At 37.4% G+C, this 21,533-nt stretch overlaps 3 protein-coding genes and 1 non-coding gene across 5 annotated transcripts; 1 reads left to right on the top strand and 3 right to left on the bottom strand.

Annotated features, from left to right (window-relative positions):
* The first annotated feature begins 1,079 nt into the window (after window positions 1–1,079).
* LOC114723725 (coatomer subunit gamma) lies at window positions 1,080–9,102 on the top strand. Of its 2 annotated transcripts, none has more exons than XM_028909959.1 (18): window positions 1,080–1,304; window positions 1,801–1,898; window positions 1,999–2,049; window positions 2,179–2,292; window positions 2,395–2,595; window positions 2,718–2,819; window positions 4,307–4,414; window positions 4,506–4,739; window positions 5,513–5,763; window positions 5,878–6,049; window positions 6,145–6,300; window positions 6,414–6,464; window positions 6,860–7,000; window positions 7,073–7,270; window positions 7,349–7,480; window positions 7,559–7,732; window positions 8,023–8,262; window positions 8,554–9,102. In XM_028909959.1, the coding sequence occupies exons 1-18, from the start codon at window positions 1,259–1,261 to the stop codon at window positions 8,746–8,748; spliced, it is 2,664 nt and encodes an 887-aa protein (XP_028765792.1). In that variant the 5' UTR covers window positions 1,080–1,258; the 3' UTR covers window positions 8,749–9,102. The 2 variants fall into 2 exon arrangements, with proteins under 2 accessions (XP_028765792.1, XP_028765791.1); XM_028909958.1 differs by having other exon boundaries at window positions 2,395–2,590; window positions 2,713–2,819; window positions 8,554–8,810.
* A 395-nt stretch (window positions 9,103–9,497) lies between these two features.
* On the bottom strand, window positions 9,498–14,195 carry LOC114723728 (guanine nucleotide-binding protein subunit beta-2). The gene is made up of 6 exons (XM_028909962.1): window positions 13,916–14,195; window positions 13,726–13,820; window positions 12,513–12,937; window positions 11,817–12,174; window positions 10,797–10,910; window positions 9,498–9,873 (listed from the first exon to the last, which is right to left on the bottom strand). Exons 1-6 carry the CDS (start codon window positions 14,019–14,021, stop codon window positions 9,838–9,840), a joined length of 1,134 nt encoding a protein of 377 aa, XP_028765795.1. The 5' UTR covers window positions 14,022–14,195; the 3' UTR covers window positions 9,498–9,837.
* Window positions 14,196–15,328: 1,133 nt separating this feature from the next.
* Window positions 15,329–15,400, bottom strand: TRNAE-UUC (transfer RNA glutamic acid (anticodon UUC)). Its single transcript has one exon. It is a non-coding gene; the product is annotated as a tRNA-Glu (tRNA).
* Window positions 15,401–16,055: 655 nt separating this feature from the next.
* LOC114723727 (glucan endo-1,3-beta-glucosidase 7-like) lies at window positions 16,056–19,730 on the bottom strand. Its single transcript, XM_028909961.1, is given in 6 exon segments — window positions 16,056–16,424; window positions 16,874–17,120; window positions 17,326–17,652; window positions 18,469–19,073; window positions 19,076–19,132; window positions 19,592–19,730. Coding segments are annotated over 6 exon segments (1,365 nt in total). The 5' UTR covers window positions 19,683–19,730; the 3' UTR covers window positions 16,056–16,386.
* Between the last annotated feature and the right edge of the window lie 1,803 nt (window positions 19,731–21,533).

Below are 21,533 nucleotides of genomic sequence, written 5' to 3'. Positions count from 1 at the left end.
AAGGATGCTAGTTGCTAACATGCAATCAAATTAAAATTAAATAAAATTAAAAATATAAGCTATTAAAAAAAATGAAATAAAACCTTGAAAGGAAACTAAAATTATACACTAAATGAGGAGGCAGTGATACAATACTGGGAGGGTAAAAGTTTGGTCAAACTCTGTCGAGAAATGAATTCCAATAATTTTAAATATGAAAGTCCTCTTCCATCGAAAAATATGGAAATCCCAATTATATGAATTATGATATATAAATGTATATGTGTGTGTATATAACCGTCATTAGTTCCTGATTTACAACTTGAAATTTCTCCCCTTCATGCACAAAATAGTATATTTGAATAGATTTAAAATTGTTGGGGAAAAAAGAATAATTTAAAATGTGACAATACTTATACTACTCTCGGTTCTTAATATAAGAGCTTGTTTAATTTTTATTTTAGTCTTAAATATAAAATCTTAATCCATTTTGTTTCTTATATTTATCCATTTTTTTAAGACATTTTTTGTAATAATGGTAGTTCTAGCCAATACATTTTATTAGCAACGATATTTTACAAAAGATAATATTTATTTATTACAAATAACTAATTTAACTATATTATTTAATCTACTCAAATTAACCAAGTAATTGTATTTAATTTAATATTTTCTTTTTTTTATAACACGCACATATATACTACCTCCGGTCATTAATATAAGACCTCTTTGACTTTTATTTTAGTTCTAAATATAAGATCCCAATCCATTTTGTCTCTCATATTTATACATTTTTTTCCAATATAACCCTTCTAACAATGATAGTTCTAGTCAATACATTTGATTAGCAAGAATATTTTAGGAAAGACATCTATTTAGAACAAATAACTAATTCAACTTACTTTTCTAATCTTTTAAAATTAGTCAACTGGTTCTTATAATTAGAACCAGAAGTAGTATATATATTCTATATTTGCATTGACTATTGATTATCCTTTTTGAGATGGCGCGATCTGGCTGGTATGTTGCTGTCATAAAAACTCCGTAAATTTGTAATTAGTTAAAAGCAGACCCGCGCCGGACTTGATCTGCGTGAATCGATACACCGAGGCCCTCTTAGCGTCAGGGGGCAATTTCCTCTTCATTTCGCCTCGCAAGCTTCTCATTTCCCAACTTCACTTGAGTGCTGGCAGACTCGCATACAGAGAGATAGTGATAGAGATAGAGATCGAGCGAGGTTGTATAGCTTCCAGATCTCAGAGATTCCTCTTCTCCGGTTATGGCTCAGCCTCTAGTGAAGAAAGACGATGACCGAGATGATGAAGGTGATTCGAATTTCTTACTACTGAACTCCGGATTTTCCCCGACGGAATATCATATTTCCATTCGTAATTCTATCTGCTTTCCGTTCTGTTTGTGCTTAGTATTTATTTTCTCCAGTCCGCTGCTGCTGGATCACTCTGTTTCGGCTCCAGATCTACATTTGATTTTCATTTTAAATTTGGAATGCAGTAGGATCTCTTAGATCATAATACTTGTTTGAAATTGATTTTGAACTCTGACGTGCTTTGTTGCTCCTCGTTTGATCTGGTTGGGTCCATTATGGTATTTGGAAACCTGAATGATCTTAGCCTCAGGATATAATTCGCAAAGCAGATAATTGAATTTATCCCTTCTTTTGTTTGAATTAGTTTATGTTGATGAGTTGACAGCTTTTTTTGGCGTTTCGTTCAAGTTAGGCTGGTGCATTGGAAGTCATACGTAGCCTTATATCATGACTCAATTATGGGTATACTAATTGCACTTTTGGTTGGTTAACAGCCGATTATTCTCCCTTTTTGGGAATTGAAAAGGGGTCTGTTCTCCAGGAAGCCAGGGTTTTTAATGATCCACAGCTAGATACTAGGAGATGTTCACAGGTTTACATCTCAAACCACTTGATTTCTCTGTTTTTAAGTTTTGCGTCCAATATTATTTGTTGATTAAATTTTGAAAATTATGTATGCTATTTAATTTCAGGTTATCACAAAGCTTTTGTACCTACTTAATCAGGGAGAGACATTTACAAAGGTCAAGAACATTTCTTATTGGTTTCATTTTAATTGTTTTAAAGATCTATGGTTGTTTGAAGATTGACTTTTCAAAACTATTTTGTAGTTGTTATTGATCCTTTAGTAGTTTCTTGCTTCAATTTCGTAGGTTGAAGCCACAGAAGTTTTTTTTGCTGTGACTAAGCTTTTCCAGTCTAAAGATCTTGGGTTAAGGAGAATGGTCTACCTTATGATAAAGGAAATCTCTCCCTCTTCAGATGAGGTTCATGTTCTTATGCAATTCTTCTTTCTTGTTGGACACTTAGGACTCCCTTGTATTGTCAAACTGTTCTCTGACTTATCTTTTGCTTTAATTTTATGAAAGGTTATTATTGTCACGAGCTCTCTCATGAAGGACATGAATAGTAAGACTGACATGTATAGGGCGAATGCCATTCGTGTGCTTTGTCGCATTATTGATGGAACACTTCTCACCCAGATTGAGCGGTATTTGAAACAAGCAATTGTAGATAAGAATCCAGTTGTTGCAAGTGCAGCCCTAGTTAGTGGCATTCACCTACTTAAGGTATTTTTCACTGCATGTAATTCTTTGTATTACCATGTTGTAATTGGTTTTTTTCTTTAATGTAATTCTTTATATTAGCATGTTGTAATTGGTTGTTTCTTTAACTTTTGTCGTTTTTCCAGACGAATCCTGAAATTGTAAAAAGGTGGAGCAATGAGGTTCAGGAAGCAGTTCAATCAAGAGCAGCTCTTGTACAGTTTCACGCTCTGGCTTTGCTACAACAAGTATGTTGCACAATGGTTCAATTTGTAACTAGGCTTTATGATGTTTTGAGTAACTTATGCTATAGATAAAACACTACCACCACCACCACCCATATAGATCATTCAATGAAGCAATGTCTTAATAGTGATCAATGATAACCTGATGTTGAGCAATAGCTTCCAACTGAGGAGGAACTTAAGATTACTTTCTTAAATGATAGGCATGTTGGCTTATCAATGATCACAGCTTTAATATTTGATAATTCTGGATGATCTGGCTTCTCCTTTAGTTCTGTACAGGGTATGAATTTGTCACACTGAGAGGGAGAGAGAGCACAACTTCTTGAAGTAAATATGCCAGAATTTGTTTTTTTTTTCCAAAAAAAAAAAAAAAGGTTTCTAGTCACTTTTATGCTATCTTGTCTTCTAAAAAAGTTTCACATTGCCATTCTTTCTCCTAGCTTCAACCCAGCAGTAAAGGTCCATGTGTCTATCTAATCATGGCCCACCCTCTTCTAGAACTGTACAAAGGATAAAATTCAAGACATTGTCTCTGTCCACATCCTTTCATCTATTTCACATGGGTACAGGTACTGGCACGTGTAAGGGTACTAGGCATGGTTATTTTTGTAAAGTAAATTTACTGTTATAGCAATATGATGAATATACGCTCAATTTATCCAATATGCATTGAGATCGAACTTTTTTTTTTTTTCTTTTTAAAGTAGTACTTGATACTTCTTTTTGGGTGTCCTAGTTAAGAGTGGATCTAGGGGTAGGGGAGTGCTGGCATCATGGTTTCTCCTTAATTTGTCAAAGGCAGGCTTTGAAGCTGAAGAGTGAAGCTTGGGTTGGGTATATATGTAACAAGTTAGGCATGATTAACATCTATGTTCCAACTCGAAGGGGGTGGAGTATTCAAATGGGGTTGTTATTATCTATATTATCGGTTATATATGGAGTATGCTATAGGAAATAGACTTCAATTATAGGTTGTGTAGGGTAGGCTGCATTTATAGGCTCTCAATAAACCATGATTACCTTGGCTCATCTTGTGTATATATACCTTAGATGATTGTATGCATCTTAGTCTTTTCTTTGTACACAAACGAAATATGGTAACACCTGACCCTACCTATGAACAACAGGCACTGATGAAATGATGATATTCCATTAATACCTGCTTTGAGCAGCCACTCGCACGTATTGCAGGAAATAGGCTTGTATTTTTATATTCTGATAAATAAGCCGAGAGGTTTTTATTGATTATGAGTAGCTTTAGATTTGGCTTGATTCAGCACTTTCTTCTTTTTGGCTTTCACATTCCAATTGTCATCTGAAGTTGCTCTTGAGAGGGATTGTATATAGATTCTGTTGATTCTCTGGAGTCCTTCTGTAAATTTCTACCATTCATTTTATGTTTTTCAGTTTAGAAGCATTATTTTATTATATATAATGAGTTTGGGTCCCGAAGTCTTAATGATACATTGTGATCAACAATATTGCAGATACGGCAGAATGATCGGTTAGCTATTAGCAAGTTGGTTACTAGCTTGACAAGGGGAGCTGTTCGTTCACCTTTGGCTCAATGCCTTTTGATCCGTTATACAAGCCAGGTGCTTTTTTCTTTTGATATGCGGTGTATTTTAATAGTGGGACTGGGATGGTATTTATTTGTCTAACAGTTATCTTGCATCATGTCTGCAGGTTATTCGTGAGTCAAGTAATAATACACAGACTGGGGATCGCCCCTTCTATGATTATCTTGAGAGTTGCCTTCGCAGCAAGTCAGACATGGTGATTTTTGAAGCTGCCAGAGCAATTACAGAGCTTAATGGTGTTACAAGCAGAGAATTAACTCCAGCAATTACTGTTCTCCAACTCTTCCTGAGTTCATCTAAGCCTGTATTAAGATTTGCTGCTGTCCGAACCTTGAACAAGGTCAACCATATTTACTTAAATTTCACCATAAGTTATTTGATTATTTGATGCTCCCTTTGATTTTTTAATAAGATATTTGAACAACACCTCACTGGAGTTGAGCGTTATTCAGTGTAGCCTAATGGGGAGGGTGCCTTTGTGGCATGAAGCACTAAATTGGTGCTCAACCAAGGGACATACAATTTACATATAAACAAAGGGGGAGAATATACATACTATTGTACGTTAAATTACTAATGCAAATCAACTACTCAGTCAAGAAAATAGCTTATAGCAATACATGTTCAATAAAAGTGTAATGACAGGTAATCCAGATAGTAATGTGGCGCAATGTCATGAAAATTGAGAAACTGGAAAAATAAAGCGTGATAAGAAGCTGCAGCGGTAATACAAATATTTAAAAAAGGGTGGAGAAAAAAAAAACAGCTAGGCTTTGAAAACTCTGTAAATAATGATCTAGCTGCAATGTAAAAATCCAAGGGAAGGAAAACAAGATTTTAACTGTAGTATAAAAATTGGAGTAAAAGAGGAGTAGCTCTTGTACAAAATTTATGAATTGTAAAACAGGAGTATCTAGGCTTTGGAAAGTTCCATGGGAGTAACAATGAAGAAACATTTTTTATATATTTGGAGAACCCCAGATACCAAAAAGGCACTCAGTTCATTTAAAACAATAACTCTTCAAAATAATTTAACCTTGCTAATCTCTTGAACGGTGCCTTGGATGAATACTGACCATTCTTTTTGCTCCAATCACACTTTGAACTTTGTAGGTGGCTATGACACATGCAGCAGCAGTCACTAACTGCAACATTGATATGGAAAGTTTAATTTCTGACCAGAATAGAAGTGTTGCCACACTTGCAATAACTACACTTCTGAAGACTGGAAATGAGTCAAGTGTGGATCGTCTTATGAAGCAAATTACAAATTTCATGTCAGATATTGCTGATGAGTTCAAAATTGTTGTGGTTGAAGCAATAAGATCATTGTGTTTGAAGTTTCCCTTAAAATATCGGTCTTTGTGAGTAGGCATATCATACCATAAGTTCCTTTCTCCCTGTGGTTGCAACTTTCTTTGGATATTTCTTCTAGTAAATGATCTATTTACAGGCTGGTATTCTATTATTGATCTCAGGATGAACTTCCTGAGCAACATTCTCAGGGAAGAAGGTGGCTTTGAGTACAAGAAGGCAATTGTTGATTCAATTGTAATTCTCATTAGAGACATCCCTGAAGCCAAGGAGAGTGGACTGCTTCATCTTTGTGAGTTCATTGAAGACTGTGAGTTCACCTATTTGTCCACCCAGGTATTATTTTCGTTCATCCTTCATCTTTTACCATTTACAGTTCACACTTTTGCCATTCTACCATGTTTAATTATTTTCTTTCCCTTGTACATTAGATACTGCACTTCCTGGGAATTGAAGGGCCTAAAACAGCTGACCCAAGTAAATTTATACGATACATATATAATAGAGTACATCTTGAGAATGCAACCGTTAGGGCCAGTGCTGTGAGCACATTGGCAAGGTTTGCTGCTTCAGCTGATGCATTGAAGGTATTACTTTCCTCTTATATTACCTGTTACCTTGTAATGAATTTCCTTTAAAACTTTTGATTTCATTGTGAGATATATACTAACTAAATTTGGAATGTCATGCTTACTCTCAGCCTCGGATATTTGTTTTGCTAAGGCGATGCCTTTTTGACAGTGATGATGAGGTTTGTTTCTCTATCTAATCGGAGCTTATACTAATGCTTCTAAAAGTAAAATCGAGTCGTTAAAATCTTTGATCATATACAGAATTATCAATGAGTTTCTAATGTAAAAATGCTTGTGGCATGGTAGGACCCACGGAGGTGTGGGCAACCTGCCCTTGAAAGTATGCTGTCAATGATAAAGAATCACTTTCTTTAGTTATCACACGAAGCATCTATATTACTTAAGAATTCCATGCTACTTGATTCCTGTCTTGGCACATTTTAAAAAGTATGCATGAACTCTGAACCGCTTTCCCCCTTTTGCCATTCTGGAGGTGCGGAAAATAATAATAAATAATAATAATCCCTGAGATCCATATTTGTATAACTGTCTCTGTGTGTGTGTGTGTTTGCAGGTACGCGATAGGGCAACACTCTACTTGAGCACACTTGGAGGTGATGGATTGGTTGTTGAGACTGACAAAACTGCTAAGGACTTCCTTTTTGGGTTATTTGATGTCCCACTAGTCAATCTGGAGACTAGTTTGAAAAACTATGTAAGTGCTCGCCTTTTTTGCTGCTTTCCATGAGTTATGGATATCGTCTAAATCTATTTAGCATGAATGCAGGAGCCTTCAGAGGAGTCTTTTGACATTAACTCTGTGCCCAAGGAAGTAAAAACTCATTCATTTGTAGAGAAGAAAGCCCCTGGTAAAAAGCAAATTGGTTTGGGTGCTCCTCCAAGTGGCCCTCCAACAACTGCAGATGCATATGAAAAGCTGCTTTCCTCGATTCCTGAGTTTGGAGACTTTGGGAAGCTTTTCAAAGTTCGTTCACTTGATTCTTTTTTTCACTTCCTGTCTTAATTTGATGAAACGTATGATGACAGCATTACATCTTTACAGTCCTCAGCACCTGTGGAGCTTACTGAAGCAGGGACTGAATATGCAGTGAATGTTGTTAAACACATTTTTGACAGGCATGTCGTGTTCCAGTACAACTGCACAAACACAATACCAGAGCAATCACTGGAAGATGTAAGAACAATTAGATACAGTACAACTTCATAAGACAGTTGCAGGCCAAGTTTTCTTTATAATTCTTCTCTTTTTCAGGTTACTGTTATTGTTGATGCTTCAGAAGCAGAGGAGTTTTCTGAGGTGCTCTCCAAGCCTCTCAGGTCACTTCCTTATGATTCGCCAGGACAGACTTTTGTGGCATTTGAAAAGCCTGATGGGTTGCCGACAGTTGGAAAATTTTCCAATGTTCTGAAATTTTATGTTAAAGAGGTATTTTTCTTTATCACAAAGCTTTTGTGTTTGTCATGAACTGTACTTAATCAAAATTTTCAATTATGTTAGAAAGCAGCTACTTCTCTCTTTATTTTATATATAGTGCTATTAAATAGTGGCGTCTTAAATAGGTATATATATTCAATAATTTAAACATGAAGCTTGTTTCATTTTGTATCGGGGAGGAAGTATATGAACAGAAAAGCTATAATATATATATTTTTTTTGGGGGGGGGGGGACCTATAATAGTTGTGTCAATCTCATCGCTGCTTCGGATGTTCATCAGGTTGACCCAACCACTGGTGAGGCAGAAGATGACGGTGTTGAAGATGAATACCAACTGGAGGATCTGGAGGTTGTCGCAGCAGATTACATGTTGAAAGTGGGGGTGTCTAATTTCAGGAATGCGTGGGAAAGCATGGGCCCTGATTGTGAACGGGTGGATGAATATGGTCTTGGCCCAAGAGAGAGCTTGGCTGAGGCTGTAAATACTGTCATCAATCTTCTTGGCATGCAGCCCTGTGAGGTAAGCTCAACGATTCTCTTGGAGCTTCAGTATTTTTGTTAGATACTGCCAAAATACCAGTATTATGTGCATCCTATGATGATGGACTTATTCCCAGAATTGATATACAACGTTTAAGTTAAGTGCATTATACATATTAGCCCGGTGCCCAGTTGTGTAAAATGTTGCGTACACGCGTTCACAGAAGGCAGATGGATAAAGTGGAGTATCTTTGGTGTATGATTGATCACTTTACTGAAAACGTCTGGGAAGGAAGTTGGCATCTAACTCCGTACTTGTTTGCTTGTGCAGGGCACAGAGGCAGTACAGCCCAATGCAAGGTCACACGCATGCGTATTGTCAGGTGTATACATAGGAAATGTGAGGGTGCTCGTGAAGGTGTCTTTCGGACTCGATGGTCCCAAGGATGTAGCGATGAAATTGGCTGTTAGATCCGAGGATGAAACAGTCAGTGATGCCATTCATGAAATTGTGGCAAGCGGCTAGTAAATTCATCAAAGTCAAGCAACGTTGACTTCGGCCATTCACTTTTTTTTTTTTTTTGGGAGAGTAAAGATTCTTTGTTACGGTTTGATATGGGAATTAAGACAGCTATACAGATAGATAGACTTAATTGTAAAGACTTGCAAAGAGTTGGAAGATGGGACACTCGACCCGCACCTGTGCCTGCGGCATTCCGGCTAATAGGCGGCATCATTTTGGGCGTTTGAGAGTAAGTTGCATACCCTTGTAGCAAGACGAAAGATCCTTTTTTTTTTTTTTTAATAATTAGGCTTTGCCTTCTGCGGAGTTAATGAACTAAATTTTTGCCCAATGCTCAATGGCAATTGCTTTGTTAGATGTGTTTCTTGTTCATGGTTACCCGATGTTCGCTTCGCGAATCATGGTCAGGATATCTATGGCAAAATTGATAGACCTAAAGCCCCGAAAATTTCCGAAGCTCCTCAAAAAGCATCCACACTATAATCTGAAGTCGTACTCGAGGTTGCCAAACCCATAATAATAAAAGCAGGCGTAAGTTTTAAGTAAGCAGCTAACTTAAGATATTATGAGCCAAAACAGAGATAACTTATCTCATAGAAGTCAAATGCCGTGGCAAAAGTCAATTTTATAGGTTGTAGAGACATAAACTCTCAATTTTCGATTGCAGCGACTTCATCTTACTTTTATTAAGCAAGTTGTCCCTCCCTCGGAGCTGCACAGTCCATACCTCCACTGGACATGCCGAGCGGAACTTTTTAAGCAATTAACATCCTCAAACTGAGAAATAAGTACGTAACAGCAATGTTGTTTGGCAATATACCAACAGACAAGAAAATATATGGTCCTTCATTTCTACGTTTAATGTGCAGGTACCACGGTGGTTAATACAGTGGAAATCCTAGATCACACACTTGGACAAACTGACATGAGGATAAACAAACTGCAACACTAGTTAAAATAGTAGAGCACATAACCTTTGCCCCCTTCCATGCAATTCGTCTGCAAATCAACCATCACAAGCATCACCAAACAATTATATTGGACCTCAGACGCCGTGTAATATTAAATGGAAAATCTTGGCTCCTCCATAGTTCACACCACCTTTCTAATCCCTCCAAAAGCCCAAATCTGCAAGAGAGCACTTAGAATAATGCTTAGTATTCATTTGTTGGAGAAAGCAATGCATAGCTCACATAAGGGATGATGCCGAGTAATTCACACACAAGTTCCAAAAGAAAAGGAAACACTCCAGCAACCACTCTCACAGACTGGCACTTGCCTATTGGAGAATAGCAAATTTAATACTACCACACTCACAACCCAAAGCTTTTATAAGTAACTGCTGCTGATGAAAGGAATACTACATTCACTTGAGATAACAATTAGCCTAGCACCTACCTTAACACTTACGGACAAAATTGATAAGATACATTTGATATAAATGTGTTGTAAATGTCAAATCACTATAGGCTTGTCATGTTTCTGTTAGTAATGTTGCATTTCTTTGTCTTTTAGAATTAAATCCCAAAACTTCAGTTTAGCATTGAGTTAAAAAAATAGTAGCTTCAATGTTCTTGTGGAAATCCAGCGACCAACAAACAGAGGGCCTTCTGATTGAAAGGTCCCGTTCTGGGAGACCTAAGCAAAAGGATGGCTCACAAAAAGGATCAAGGAAGGTTGCTAGAACAGTTTTGGGGCTTTTAGACAGAGCAAGACATTGGATTTGTGTTGGCTTTCTAGGGAGAGCTTCTAGAGATAGTTAAGGTAAGGAATAGAAGGACTGCGAAAATAGGATGGAGAAATTGTAGAGCAGTTCAGGGTGGCAGACTGCTAGTCTTTTAAAGGCCTAGCCTTTTTCTTTTTGGAGGGCGTTTTCTTGCTTTTGTATCGCATATCTATTTTGTTCGATCAGTCCTTCATCATTGTTCCATGGGCTCCATCATAATCTTCAACAAGTCTCAACCCAACATGCAAGCTGATTTCAAGAGTTGGAGCACCCAATGGTCTCGCGTAACTCATAGTGCATAAAATAGGCCAAAATGCATGCTCACCTTTAAGTTTGAGTCCCAGCTTCCTGTACACAAGGCACTTCCATCAGCTGACAAACCTAAACAGGTGATCCTGCCCTCATGAGAGTTCTGAAGAGATCCTAAATTCAATACCATCTGCAATGAACAAGGAAGCAAGTTTTAATTAGTTTACAAAATACATAAGCAAGCATAGATAATGAGAGAAAGGGAGAAACAACTTGTGCCCATGAAATCAAGGTACCTCTAGATGTTCCAAGAGGGTGTCGTATTCTATCCTTACTGCTATTAATTAAAAGAAGCATGCAAAGTTTGCCGAGATAGAAGCCTAAAATAATGCTGTAATTCGTGCTCTTTTTTAGCTTCTGTTGACTTGCCTTTTCACAAAACGAAAAAAAATCCTCAACCAGCCATCTTGAATAATTCATATAAACTCTTCCTAGCACCCAATCCAAGGTGACAAAGGACTCAGACTTTTCAAAGCTGGAAGTTCCAACATGCTACAGTTATAATGATGAGCATTGAAGACTACTTGAGTTGCCTCAAGGGAGAAAAGAAGAAAAAGAAATATGTGACAAGGAAATAATGTGATATTTACTAGTAATGCGTCAAACAAATTAACTATTTTCATCCAAAATAATAATAAAGTAACTGCTGCACATAGAAATATCGAAAGGTAATTTGAGCTAATGTATACATAGATGGTTCCCGAACATATTGTAATTTTGCGAAGTAGGAAAGGTATACAGCACTTTCGCATCTGATGAAGGATTATAAGATTTTGCACATGAAGCAAGCTATTAAAATCTCACATCATATGATGAAGCGGCAAAATAGAATTTCTCATTAGAAAATAAAAAAGGTCGATGTATTTGCCTGAAACACTTAGTTCTTTGCCTGAGAGTACCTTATTGCAGAAACATAGTTTACTTTCTTTATTTCTTTGGACAGGTGATGTGGAAGGAAAAGTAAAGTGATTCCACAGTCAAATGTTGATTTAAAAATGAGTTGACTTTATTTAATGTACAACAAATCCCTAATTACCTTAGCCAATAAAGTGTCCCAAACATAGCAATCACCGTTCGTGTATCCAGCAAAAAGAAGTCTTCCTGATATGGAGAATGCAATGGAGGTCACGTGTGGGGTGTCATTGTCACTGTGCTGTTGATAGTATGTTTGTAGTTGGTGTCCAGTTCTAGTGTCAAATAATCGGCAAGTTCCATCATCAGAACCAGTTCCAAACCTGTTTCCATCAGGAAAGAATTTGACAGCATTAACATCTCCCTCATGCCCATGAAATGTCTGCACGGCTCGGCTTGCCACACGCGTATCCCACAATCGGGCAGTTCCATCACAAGAACCAGATACAAACAATTTTGAATTGGATCCATTGATAGAAATGCTGCAAGAGAGCAAAGCAATGTTTCTAAGGATTTAAAATTAAAGATATAAAATTTAACCGAAACATATTTAGACAAGGGGATCCAGAAACATTACAGTTAAGACAATTTACACTACACATTATCAAATAGATAGTTTTTATTCATTGCTAATTTTTTGCTTGAGATGGGAGATGGGATGTATGCTATATGATAGGAAGATGATGTATATTCTACGTTTAACAAGCATGTTGAACATTTGGCAATGAAATATCATGACCTTCCTGTGTTTTTTTCTTGGTGTGTGGGTGTGTGTTTCTGGGGAATGGAAGGAAAATAAATTCAGCAATCACCTAAATACCTTGATACATCTGCAGTATGTCCGGACTGAAATTCACCTCCAAAAACAGATGTTCTAAGGCCTGTAGTAATGTCCCACAAAACACACGTCTGATCACCAGAACTGGTAATTAGGTGAGTGTCATCATCTGGAACAAACTGACAAGAGGAGACATAACCCTTATGTCCACTAAGCATCCGTGAGACAGGCAGATTACCATCCCTGTCAGTAGGGGAGTTCAGATTGAAAATAGAGCAAACACTATCAAGACCACCGCATGCAACAGACTGACCAGTTGGCGAGAAAGCACAGGTCATGACCCATGCACAAGGCAGCTTTATGGCATGAGTTTTCTGGCTAGTAAGAGCATTCCATACTATAAGTCGTCCGTCTTGGGATGCACTAACAATTCTATTCTTTTCAGATGCCCAATCCAATGAATATACCTGCAAAATTTTCATGATCGAGAAATTAATCTGAATTTTGAAATATCCAAGGCTGGTGGTTAGAATTACAATACGTGCAGTCATTGTGGTATATTAGAAAATCATGAAAATATTTCTAACGTGTTGGCATATTTCACCAAGTATAAATAAGCTATGCCTAACATCAGCGTTCTCAAAATTAAGATTACGAATGGACCAATAACATTAATATGATAACTTTCTCCATGACTGCCCCAGCAGAAATAGAGATAAAAGTAAATCATTACTGAACAAAGCGCTAGAATTACTCCAGTAAATAAGAGAGAAAGCTAAGCTCTGTAGTCCAGACAACCCAAGTACATAATCTGCTCCATTCAAGATTATGATCTGTTAACCTGTAAATTAACCTTTTAAAGATATATACAAATAATCTTATATAATTTGATAGAATAGCAAGTTTAACGATAAATGCAATGCTTTCACCCTGAATAATCTTGAATTACTAGGCCATCAATCCCTTCCCCTTTCCTGTCATCTTGTCAGTTTCGTTAAGTAATTTTGTTCCGAATCTTAATACATGAAACCAGGATTGATGAGCTAATTCCATACTCGATCAGTCTGACTAACAGACGAGTATCTGTCGGCCCTTAAAACCATAGGAGGTCACCAAGATTAAGCTGAAAATAAGTTACACATTACACGGGAAGAACACACAAATAAAACAACCTGGTGCGAGGGCATTCACATATCTAAACACACATACTTACGAATAAGATGTGGAACTAACTTTCTGCAGAACCATAAATTACCTTCCCCATATGACCCTGCAAAGTTCTACAGCAGACGAGATCCGTAGGACCAAAGCTAACAGGAGTTCTACCTTGAGACCTCGCGTATCCAGCAACTATGAAGTTTATCAATCAAGTGGTTCAGTGGATTGGATCTGAAAGTAACTCTTTGGACAAGAAAACATCAAAGCTCAAAATTAAAAAATTATACCATCTGTATCGAGTAAAGAAAGTCGTCGCTGCTTCAACCGCTCCCTAAGAGTGTTCACCGTCTCCGTGGCCGCCAAGTGACGCTCCTTGAGCTCCGTAACAGACATTTTACTCGTTCTGAGCAATTTGTCGTGGGATACCGAATCGGTAATAGGTGCACCTACATGCTCGATTTGAGCCCTAAGCCATTGTGGGAAGTGGGGAGGGAATATAGCAGGGTGTGAAATTTAGGTCGTGGAATTGAACGGAGAAGCAGGTTTCGAGTCGGAGCAAGATGCCGGTGGTGGTCGTGGCAGAGGCCGGCGAAATGAGAATAATTTGATAGGTGGGCAAATATGAAATGATAGGCTGATAGGTATTGAAAAGAAAAGAAAAGAAAAAGGATGCTCCGAGCTGAGCTGCAGCTGTTAAGGGACTGACGCCGCCGGGCCCACTTCTGTCTATGTGTCTTCATACGTAGACCTCTTCTGTCCGACTCCAACGTGTTTGAGGGACCCACCATCGCATTACGCTTTGTAATTTTTCTGCTTTTTTTTCCTTTCTCTTACTAATTAGGTGTGTGTGTGTGTGTGTATATTCAATTATGAATTATAATGTTATATCGTATGTGAATTCATATCGTATGAATACCTAAATATAATGTTGGCAAAAAAATAGTAATACTATATAAAATATGCTATCTAAAATATTTCATAGATGCATAATTAATTATTAGTTAATCGGACAATTTGAGGTCAAATGAGTATAGTTTTTGTGAAATAGAAATAATGTTATTTAAACATGTTCTGATTAATGTTTTATGGAGCACAAAAATTATGCCGTGTAAGAGATAACTGTGTGGAAGGGGGAAATTAAATGATAATGACGTGAACATTTTTCTGGCCAAAATAATAAGAGGGGACCAAAATTATAGCAGTAAGTTCTTTAGAGCCATCTTATTTTGACAATTCAAACTGATGTCAAACCTCATCCAACTATAACGAGGTTGACCATTTCGTCTGAAAATGTCGACAAGCTAATATCTTAATAAGCATTGCGTATTGGTGATGATTAGCCTCCCCATTTGGAGCGATGACCAACACGCTTATATTTTTTTTTTAAAAAAAACAGTTAATTATAAAATATTAAAAGGAAACATGTTTAATTTGTTTAAGTGTTATATTCATGATCATTATCATCGTCAGTAATTATACCTAAGAGCATTGACCACGATTTTTGAAGCAGGTGTTTGTGAGAAAAGAGTTTGATTATAAAAAGGAATTTGACACAACTGGGTAAAGATTTCTGGCATAAGTTGTACGAAGAATCGATGTTATTTACAACTTTTTATTTTTTTTTTAAAAAAAAAAAAGGAAAAACGAAAACAGAGGAGAAGAAAGGAAGAAAATTTAAAGCGAACGAAGAGGCATAAAATTTCCGTTGCCGGGAATCGAACCCGGGTCTCCTGGGTGAAAGCCAGATATCCTAACCGCTGGACGACAACGGATTTCGTAGGAGCTGGGACAACATGATTAATTTGTTTACTGAGATGCAATTGCTCCGCTACGCTGGATGAGCTCTAACGGATGGATCAACTAAAGCACTGAATCAACCGATTGATGATCGGAAGAAGACGAGTTCCAAGATGAAGAAGCGATTTCAGTTGGTGCTTTCTTAACTATTGATAACTGATAAGGGACTAAACCTGGACAAGGCATTTGCCATTTACAGTAGTTGACTGATAAAATGCAACAAGATATTAAGGTTGTTTAATCCCGGCACCAGGAAAAAAAAAATGGAGATAAGGTTCTCTAAGCATTCTCAGGATAAGACCTTGGCGGACAATTATCCCCAAGCCTTCACTGCGTGCCTTATTCTTTCACAGCTCTCATTTTCTTTGACTCTTTCGAGAATTGACATTATATTTAAATACACCTTTTTAAATTAAATCTCTGTCCCTTTTAACAAGCTTTACTTTAATTTTAGAATACGGAGATCTTTTGTAATTCTACATACTGTACTTAAAAACCTCATTAAAATATTAACTTGTCACCATTAAAAAATTTATTCGTAAACGTTTTCGTGTAAAAGTAACATTCATGTCATGAATAAATGATTAATGCATTAATATCGCATGGGGATCCTTTGCACTCACAAAGTAGTAAACTATAAAATACTTGTCATTTTGTTTAAGAAAAGTTGATCTGGAGAACAAGAAAGCCAAACACTATTATGCTTCATTCCGGGATATCCATACACATTTGAATCTGAAGTTACGAGCAAATAAAAACGGAACAAGTTCCTAAAAACTAGAAAAAGGATAATCATAAAACACCGCCAAAATTTGAAACATCTTGTGACAATTTAAGCTGAACAAGATTAAAAGGCCATAAATTAGGAGGGCAAAAAATAACCCCTTATTCATCAGATTAATTCTAATACAATTTATTCACAAAGTATTTTTGTTGCCGATAAATTAAGGGCTCTACTTTCTTAGGTGCTGCCGCCAGGGTAAACGCAACCATTATAACCTGCAAAAAGGAGTGAAATAATTAAATACTTAAAAAAACCACTGAACACGACATCATTCCGCTTAATTTATGATCTGTTTCACCCCACCAGAACACAAGCAAAAATAGTTAGTCAGGATTGTCCTCTTCAGGAGTTCAAGTTCCAGTGAGGGTAAACAGAGTAATATTTGATTCAATAGACACCGACTATAACTTCCAAGACTTCATTTATAGACCACTACCACCTTCCTATTTACTTAACTGCCCTTGATACTGCTATTACCATCTGATATACATCATCACTTCTTTTTCCCACCCAAAAAAAAAAAAATCCAATAACTTCTTTCCTGCAGTAGAGATCAATAAAGTGACCTGATACGTTATATAATGACTCAAGCACCAGTCAGTGCTAAGATAACATAGCTCAGTTCATGCAAAGAAAATAGACTTGAAGAAGAAATAAAACTAACTTGGATTTTGGGAAGTGAGAGTAGCAGACTGAGAGAAATCACAGTTCCAAGGATTTCTGCCAAACTTTTGGTAATAGAGGTTCATGGCATAGGCAGCATGAGATGCTATTGTGTTTGGATCAAAACAGGCACCCCCTGCTTGAATTGCCCCACAATCTATGCCTTGGCTGCAGGCATAGTCCAGGTTTTTCTGCAACTGAGCATCTGATACACCCGCTTTCGGAACGCACCACCCTGCCGGAGGAGCCTATTCACACAAACACATTCAACTTTAATCCAAATCCCCGGATGATCGAAAACTGCAATGTATCTTTGATCATACTTATTGATAGGAAGAAATGATCAGAGAGGTACACATATAAGCTGATGTTTTAAGGTTTTAGGTTTAGAGATGTTGAATTCACAGTGATGGGTGCAGCTAAAAATGTTAAAGAAGAAGACAAGGGGCTGACCTGTTGGCCAGACTTTGCTAAGCCAACATCATAAGATTGGGAGAGATCGGTTTTGAAGAGGCCAAAAGCACGTTCAGAAGCAGGACCAGGTTTCAAGTTCTCGTCATAGAGTGCAAAAATGTAAGTGTCCACAGATTTGCCCGGCAAGAGAGGGGTGCCAACCAAGGAACGAAGGTGAGCGATGAGGTTTCCATTGTAGGCTTTGGCATTCTCAACACTGGGCCCCACTTCATTGGGGTCCCCACGAGAGGGCCATCCTGTCTCGGCCACCACTATCTCTACGTCCTTGTATCCAATGGCTCCCAAAGCTGAATGTACCGCGTCCACCTGCTCAATGTGGTATTATTAACACTAAGCTGTTCAAAATCTCCGTTATTTAATGTAACTATTAATTAACTAGCTCGGGTAAATTAAAAAATCCGAATAAATCGGTTAATTATAAGAGACAAAGCAAGATGAAATATTTGACTTAACGTATTAAGACAAAACAGGGGTTCAAATTTTTGGTATAAAGGAAGTCTCCGTAAAAATATTTTTTGATGGGCTTCCTTATTTCATATGGTAGCTTTTTCCTTACAAGGCAAATCAACTAGTCAACAAAGAAACGTCAAATGCTTCCACATGATCCTATTAGTGATTTATAGTGCGGTAAGTCACTCGGAAACTGCCTAGAAGTCACGCAAGCATGTAGAAGTGATATGCTGCGAAATTTCAAGTTGGAAATTATGGATTTGAAACGTTCTAACATATCCACAAAATTGTTTAAGTCGAGCCTTCTAGAATAAGAATCCTCGAGGAAACCTAGCAACTTTGACACGTGGAAACAAGAAGATCATGGCCGCGACTGTCCTCCACGTGACCTTTTCATATTCTACTCAGCAGTATGTACCATTTCATTCACGCCCTAATTACAAATTATGTATTTGTCAAATTAATTATAAAAAGAGCTCTTCTTTATTTACTCATTTTATAGCAATAATTTAAAAAAAAACACTGTCAGATACCAAAAAAATAAATAAATAAATAAACACTGCATAAAATTATAATATAGAATATTAAGTACAATATTACCAAGCAGTTGCAATTTACTCTGCTTTATTTTTTTTTGGAAAAAATATTCAAAAAAAAAAAAACGACGCTGACCTGTGCATCGAACATATTAGTGTAGAGGAGGCCGTTACCCCGATCGGTCCGACCCGAGTTTGGTTGGAACAGGCAGAATGCCAGTGTTTCGGGTTTTGGGTCGCTCTGGTAGGCGAAATACGGATACGGGTTGATCATTAACGGCGATTTGTTATCATTCAGGAACGCTAGCATCTGCTTCAGCGGGCCCTGCAGTGTGGAGTTGAACGATCCGGACGATGGAGGATCCGACTGGGTCAACACGGCCATGGAATGTACGGTGGAGACTTTGACCTTGCCGCCCAGTGAGGCCGAACTGAGGGCACGCTGGACATTTCGCATAGCCGGAACAAGCTGCGAGATCAGATTCTGGTCTCCGGAGGTCATCACCTCGTTTCCGACGGAGATGAGAGTGATGTTGGTGGCTGGGTAGTAAGGAAGCACATTTGCGCTGATCCATTGGGTGGCAGCGGCAGGACCGGAGGCGAGACTCGGGATGTCGCCGTTGGCGGCGGTGATGACGACCCCGATGCGGGTGTTAGCGAGGGCTTTGAGAATGGCCGGATCAGCTCCGTAAAGCAGGACTTTTGAGATGATGGTGGATTGCAGGAGCTTGACCGTCGCCCCGGCGCTGGAAGATTGTCAGCTGTCTGGCCGTAATTCACACCGATGAAGGATTGCGACTCTGAAAGACAGAAAAACAGAGAAAGATCCATGAAATAGCATCCCTTCAACATCGAAAATTGAAGAGAAGCGAGGCCATTTATGAAAAGTACAAATTTTTAAGCATAAGGTTGGTTGTTCTCAGTTGCATAGGCTGTTCGCAAATGTGATAAATCAATTCAAAATCCAAAATTCACAAGAGAATGAAGTTGTTCCATTAGCGTATCAGTGCTAAATTCAAACAACAACATAAAGTTGTAGAAAGTTTCAAAAGTGAGTAGAAAGGATCAGCAAATTCAACTTTTTATGTGCAAGATGAAAAAGGCTCAAAAACTTTTTTAACTTTCCCAAGGAATTCCACACAGAAAGCTCCTACAAAGTAACATGAATTGCTTTGCAGGTATTCTTAACTTTCCCGGGAACCTATGAAATCCCAAAACATAAAGTGATGAGAGAGAGAATGGAGAAACGAAGAACTAACCAGCGAAGGAAAGAGCGAATAGGATGATGAGGCAAAAGCAGAGGAAGATGGAAGACTGAGAAGAAGAAGACATGGCTGCCTTGAAGTTCATTTGGAGTATTGTAGTAAGTCGTTGAAGTTCAAACTTTGAAGAAGATGCCGATTTATAAGGGAAATGTAAAAGTTAAGAAAACAAATGAAAATAAAAATTAGAAAAGGGAGCAATGAGAATGGGAAATGGGGTGACGTGAGGAGGGAGAAAAATAGAATAATAATAGGTAACGGTAGAAAGACTTTTTGTGCATGAGGCAGACCATGGAATTGAGTGAAAACAACTTCTTCCCGCTTAGCTGGATTCATGGACTGTTTTTCATTTCATGAAATTCAATCAAGACAAAAAGCGTTACTACTCTTTGGTACAATCACAAATTACAAATTATAATATATGGGAAATGAGAGGGCAAAAAGTTTGGTACAGGGACCTATAGCTGTATACCTATTTATTTGCGCATTGGTCGGTTTCATCCATTTTAGCCTAGGCCATTAACTGCCTGTTAATTCCGCACTGAGCATTTGTTTTCCTTTTGAATGGACTAATAGGTACGTCGGTAAATGGGAAAAAAGTTACCCAGAAGATCTGAGGTGAAGAATTAAAATAAAGAAAGGGACAAAATTTAAGACTCGCCTCTTTTCTCCTTAGCTACGTCGAGGTACATTTCATTTTTTAATACTTTTCCTGTCCTTAAATAAGACCCAACTGTTGAGTTGGTTTTGATCCTAAATAAAACTCATTTCTTATATTTATCAATTTTCTTTAAATTACTCCTATGGATACTCCTCAACCATAATCAAATAGAAGAGGGAGATGGGGTATTAAGAAAGATGATTATGGTGTTTTAGGAAAAACGTGTCACATTTCTTATAATTAACTGATTTACCTAACTTTTTTAATCTAATCAAATTAGTTAAATGGGTTTTATATTAAGGACCGGAGGAGCAATAATATAGATATGCATATACATCAAGTTAAATTATGAACAACCAGGAGAAATATATACATTTTATGAATGTGACGGACAAAATTAGTTTATGCAGTTCATTAATATAATAGTTCATTGATGATGTGGGATCGTCGCAGTAGCATGGAGAAGACTGAACTGTAATACTAACAACAGATCCCACATCGGGGGGCAGATGAAAGTTTCTCAAGTTAGTACAAGAAGAATACTATGATCTGGGATTGAATGAATGAAGTGAAGGTGGGAGATTAAAAAAAAAAGGTTCTCTCCGACCCCATGTGATGCAGATGCAGAAGCAGAAGCCACTTTATTCCTCTTCTTTTTCGTGGAGAAAGTGGTTCAGCTACATAAAAGCAAACCAGTAAACGATAAAAATCCCAGGTATTTTTGAAACGGCCTCGGCCAAAATTAAGATCCCATTTAAACGAAGCATTAAAAATAAAATATAAGAACTGAAATTATAATTTAAAAATTATTAAAAAATATTTAATATAAATAATTACTTAATACATGGGATCAAGTAAATATATGAAGGTAAAGTTAGGGAATAATATGAGAAAAAGTGATATTCTCCGATCCCAACCAAACAACCCTACGACCACGAAATGAGCTTTTTAACTCGACCTTTTGTTTTTGGTTCAAATTACTCGACCTTTTTAGTCTTTCTGTCTTTTTATTTGTAAAATATTCGGATTAAGTTCAACCATCAAATCTAGCATTTAAAAGAATATAACTGGAATATTTAATGAGGGATGCTGCCACTCATCCTAATGACTGTGGGTAAGAGTGATAATGAGATGGTTTGTCAATTTTAAGAATATCCTAAAAAAGTTCAATTCTCAGGGACAAACGATCAAAAACCTTTCAGCCATACGCACCGTTGATGAATTCCGGAGCCCCAAGCAGATTCAATTATGAACACGAGCATTCGAAGAAGGCAACAA

The sequence above is a fragment of the Neltuma alba genome, unplaced genomic scaffold, assembly GCF_004799145.2.
Source record: "Neltuma alba isolate B1F8T4 unplaced genomic scaffold, ASM479914v2 tig00012152_pilon, whole genome shotgun sequence".
Lineage (NCBI taxonomy): Eukaryota > Viridiplantae > Streptophyta > Magnoliopsida > Fabales > Fabaceae > Neltuma > Neltuma alba.
Note: the sequence above shows the minus strand (reverse complement) of the source record. Positions and strands in the feature narration are given on the sequence as shown.